This window comes from Ochlerotatus camptorhynchus, unplaced genomic scaffold (assembly GCF_037179485.1).
Source record: "Ochlerotatus camptorhynchus isolate MF236.1 unplaced genomic scaffold, CSIRO-AGI_Acam_v1.1 ptg000197l, whole genome shotgun sequence".
NCBI lineage: Eukaryota > Metazoa > Arthropoda > Insecta > Diptera > Culicidae > Ochlerotatus > Ochlerotatus camptorhynchus.
In genome coordinates, this window is record NW_027040687.1 from 1716829 (window position 1) to 1721483 (window position 4655).

Consider the following 4655-nt stretch of genomic DNA (forward strand, 5'->3'; position numbering starts at 1 on the left):
CTTTAGTAGCCTATTGGTCCCAAGCAAACGATTAACGTACCCTATTCTAGTTGAAATTCTATTACTACACTATGTTTGTTTTGATTCGCTATGAAAGTTTGACAGATAACATCAGGGGTGTGTGGATTCATGCAGAACATGCAGGGGTGAGTGAAATAGCTTGGGACTGCTTGGGACCGTTGTTCTGGTACTGAGTGAGCCAAAAATAATAATGATTTTCTTCGGGACCCAGTGGTCTTAGAGTTACCTCTATGCTTACACCGCTATCAGAAAGGGTAATGTTTCCCAACAAGATAGTGGTTTGCGTCCTGATTTCCGATTCACTGCTCACCTTGTTGTTTGAGAGTGAAATCGGTGTGAAATATTCATCAATATTTGATTAAATACATCAAAATAACTAACCGTAAATAACAGACAAACAGACATAACACTTACAATCACATTCTTTGAAAATAAGGTTTCAGTTCGGAATGTGCTCGCATTTGTCATGGTGGCGCCACTGAACCGTTAAGCAAGTCAGCACATTTTGAACCTATCAGAGGTGCCTGTTCGTTTTCAGGTCAAGTTAGTAAATATCAACTCTTGAAATAAGGGGGTAGCGCAACAAATCACCCTGTGTAAAAACAACTTTGCGTGCATTTATTGTTATTTTCGTTTCTCACAATTATTCATCGTTATCGTGGATCGTAATACTAGAAATATCTTCGTGTAATGTGAAAAACTCCAATAATGGATTCGGAAATGGAGGAGTGAGCGTTTTTATTTAGATTTAGTTTTGATTGTTTAATCAATGTTTGGATTTTTCAGTTCCTATGAGAGCGAAGAACATTTGGACGAGGAAGAAGAGAATGACCCAGATCCGCTGTTGATGACCGAAGAGAATACGGGAATCTACAACCTTGAGATACATCATCATGAATAACATTGATTAATACGTTTTTTTTGCTGCACAGCAAAAAAATTATTTTGATATCACGTCAAAGTGGATGCACTACAATCATGTCAAAAATATGGTGTAATATTACTTGCTTAAAAGGACAACATTATCATTAATACAATGCATGAACTGACATTACGCTGCTTTTACTGCATTTGTTTATTTATGTGGTCATAAAAATTACATGAAATTTTCGACATGATTGTAGCATAGAGGTAACTCTAAGACTAGAAGGTCCCGAAACAGCGTGCTCAACTTTTTGGCTCAGCTCTGGTACTCTCTTCGGTCCCAAGCTAATCGATTCACCCCTCGAAACATAGGAAAAACCAATAACCCCTCATTTTATCTGTCAAACTTTCATAGCGAATCAAAACAAACATTGCGTAGTACTAGAATTTCTACTAGAATGGAATACGTTAATCGTTTGCTTGGGACCAATAGGCTAGTCAAGTAGTGAGCCAATTTAAAATCGTTAGTTTCGTATTGATTGTTGATTGTAGTGCATCCACTTTGATGTGATATCAAAATAATTTTTTTGCTGTTTGTGTACATATTAAAGGCGGTGGTAGAAAGGTGATACATTATCACGATTAAAAGCTTGTTCCAGCAAAATAAAAAACACGCAAAACATTCAAAACAAATCTCTAAAAATAGACTGAGCTTCTGTCCTGCGGATACGTTTTTCTGCTAAATTCAATCAATACTGAAGATTTCGTAGAACCGGCATCACTGACTCGCATTTCTTTTGATTTTATTCAACACAGCTGACGCGTTGACAGAACTAGGGAAAAGCAACTAGTGAAAAAAAATCATGGGCGAGGGATGCTTCGGTTGCAAATCAATGTTTCGGAATGTGCAAGATAGAGGGTGCTAGTGTGCACGCTTGACGATATTTTTTTAATAATTTTCTTCTAAGAGTTATGTCTGTTTGTCTGTGCGTAAATGTTTAACAAAGATCACCGCAAGTATTGTTTATTTATTAAATCAACATTTATTTTCAAATATTCCTAATTCATACCGATGTAAAAAACAGCCTTGCATTTCAAAACGCGACGTTTTCCCAACTCCATTCAGGCACAGCTATTCGCACAGCTATGTCACGAAGATCGCTTCCTTACTGAAATTGAAACCATTTTTACATAAATACCGCAAAATCATACAGCAATTGATTTGTATTTACCCTTGCTCATAAGCAGTGCATCCAGATTCGCAAAAGGAATTTCGAAGCACAATGTCCAACCAATCGCTATCAATAGCGTTAACGACAGATCGCCCCAGAAGGTATGCACCGCTCGAAGGTCGCTGAAATGGCGCACCGTTCTGGTGGACGCCGTTAGCATCGTTTGAATAGGCAGATGCAGCAGATATAGGCAGTACGATAGCCTACCGAGAGGTTGCCAGATTGCCATGGACAGGACGCTGCTGACCGGACCCCCGAACCCGTTGCTGGAAGCGAATATAATCGACGCTACACCTGCAGGCCAGAGGACGTGCTTAAAGGATTCGTACAATGCGTTGAAAATTTGGGCGTGGCTTCCAGGGACCAGTTGATTGACGTAATGAGCACCGATGATGCATCCAGCTAGAGCCACTAGGGAAAGGGCCCAGCCCAGGATGATTTGGACCTTCGATAGACGAACAACCCTATCTTTGGTTCGGTATAGAACGAAGCCGGTTATCAGTCCGACCATCCATGAACCCATTCGTGTGTGCGTGGGCAGATAAGTGAGGTTATCTCGGGTCAAATCTGTTATTAGAATACTAGCTGGAAAGTCGTAGATCATGAACATTGCAAAAATGTAGACTACAGATGTGAGGATCAGAAGGCCGACCAGTACGAGCACTTTGCTTCCCCATTTCCATAGGGGGTAGATCAGTAGAGGTGACAGAAGAAACAACTGCATATCCACAGATAGATACCATGAGTGTCCGAGGCATATCTGGTCGGGATTCACGTAATTCTGCACGTATAATAGTGCAGACCACCAGTACCGATTACACATATCAACTGACAGTTTCAGCGAGGTATTCCAAAGCGGTCCGGAACTGAATTTGGGTAGGATCCCTACCGTGAACAGGATCAGAGCGGCAAAAACTGGCGTTAGTCGTAGATATCGATGAAGATACATCAACGGAACGTTGAGCAACCGGTTTCGATCTAGTTCTTTCAGAAGATTCCAGCAAGTGAGCAATCCACTTAGAAGGAAGAACGTGTCCACCGAAAGAGGACCGGCAATGATCAATGTGCTGTGGAAAGATTCCAACCACTGAATTGCAACATGTAGAATGTCCTATCGTCACTGTCACATACTCACATCGATAGTAGCAATTGGATTTATCAACGGCGCCGACATCACCAGCATATAGCTATGACCGAGGATGATCCACAGAATGGCCAACACTCGAACGCCGTGAATCGATTCGATTATGTTGGATTTTCCGTGATTGTTCTTATCTTGGGAAGGCATTTTGGAAGTTTTCATCAACCTAAACCAATTTGAATATACTGAGAAGGAAGAGAGTATGTGGTTCGGGCTACGCGAGATTACATCATAACTAGTGCTTATGACTACAAAAGCTGCAATCAACGAAAAGATGGTTCTGGAAAGTAGTTCACAACTGAGATTCAGCTCGGATTCATAGTTTTAAGGAACTTCCAACTTACAATGCCATAATTCTGCCCGTTCGAGACACTTCAGCCTCCACTTCGCATTGTATCTGCAGCTCTTTTGCACTGATTTGGTAGACCGTTTCCAAGATGGCAGCCACTGGCTCATTTAAAACTTCTCCATCGCAGCATCTCGGAAAACACATACCAACTACAGCTCCGTCGACCCTAGAACAGATTTTTAAACAGAGGTCATTCAAATAACCTCACCCAGTTTCCACCAATCTTTCACCCTCCAGTGTCGATAAAGATTCGATTGAGCTCCGATCCTTGCGCAACTACGACCATGCAGTATCGTCCCGATATCAGCCCAACGTCGGCATGTTGATGGATGTACTCCCGGCATTGATCGTAGTTTCCAAAGTCGTACTGATTTCCGGAAAACTGCCCCGACGGCCATTTGCCCCACGAATCGTACACTGCAAAACGCGTCGTGCAATTGTAACTACTGAACTTTAAATTTGAATATAGGAATCTTACATCGCAAAGCCCAAGTTTCATTTGCAATCACGCCGAGCAGGACTGACTGCAGTTGCTCCCGACAAAGGGCGTCGTTTTCTCGGGAGCTGGAATTTTGACTCATTTCCGCACTCACGGCCTTTAGTAGTATTATGATCAAACAGAACCGGATACTATTCATGGTAAAATCTCGAAAAGTCGCCAATAATGTCAATGACCTGCGAAGTACGCTTGTCAACTGAACAGTGTAGATGAATTGATGGAATTATCTGATAATGCAGCCGATTTATAGGCTATCGACATTTTACTATTCTATGTGCTGATAAATAATGAATGTAACTGATAACACACCGTTGCTGGTTTTGACGATACGTATTCTTATCTGAACTAATGTATTGGGCCATCGAAGAGTAAAAACAACATTTGTACATGCAGTGTACATATCACAAAACATCCCGTACAAGTGTCTTTTTATTTTAGAGAAAAAGAAAACATCAGTACAGATAGACATATTTATGTAATATGATTTAACCACAGACAAACAGACATAACTCTCGCAGGTTGTTCATCGAACACGCATTTATCGGTCAA

The 4655-nt window shown here is 41.2% G+C and overlaps 1 protein-coding gene across 1 annotated transcript; it reads right to left on the bottom strand.

Annotated features, from left to right (window-relative positions):
- Positions 1–2082: 2082 nt before the first annotated feature.
- On the bottom strand, positions 2083–4188 carry LOC135702806 (nose resistant to fluoxetine protein 6-like). Its single transcript, XM_065223846.1, has 5 exons — positions 4086–4188; positions 3838–4024; positions 3603–3773; positions 3253–3538; positions 2083–3204 (listed from the first exon to the last, which is right to left on the bottom strand). The coding sequence occupies exons 1-5, from the start codon at positions 4186–4188 to the stop codon at positions 2092–2094; spliced, it is 1860 nt and encodes a 619-aa protein (XP_065079918.1). The 3' UTR covers positions 2083–2091.
- Positions 4189–4655: the final 467 nt, after the last annotated feature.

Bases quoted from the DNA above. Each gene is read 5' to 3' on its own strand.
- LOC135702806 (XM_065223846.1), bottom strand. From the start codon at position 4,188: ATGAGTCAAAATTCCAGCTCCCGAGAAAACGACGCCCTTTGTCGGGAG. The intron at 3,774-3,837 runs GTGAAAGATTGG...AATCTGTTCTAG, and splicing joins ATCTTTATCGACACTGGAGG to GGTCGACGGAGCTGTAGTTG. The intron at 3,539-3,602 runs GTAAGTTGGAAG...ACTACTTTCCAG, and splicing joins ACGGGCAGAATTATGGCATT to AACCATCTTTTCGTTGATTG.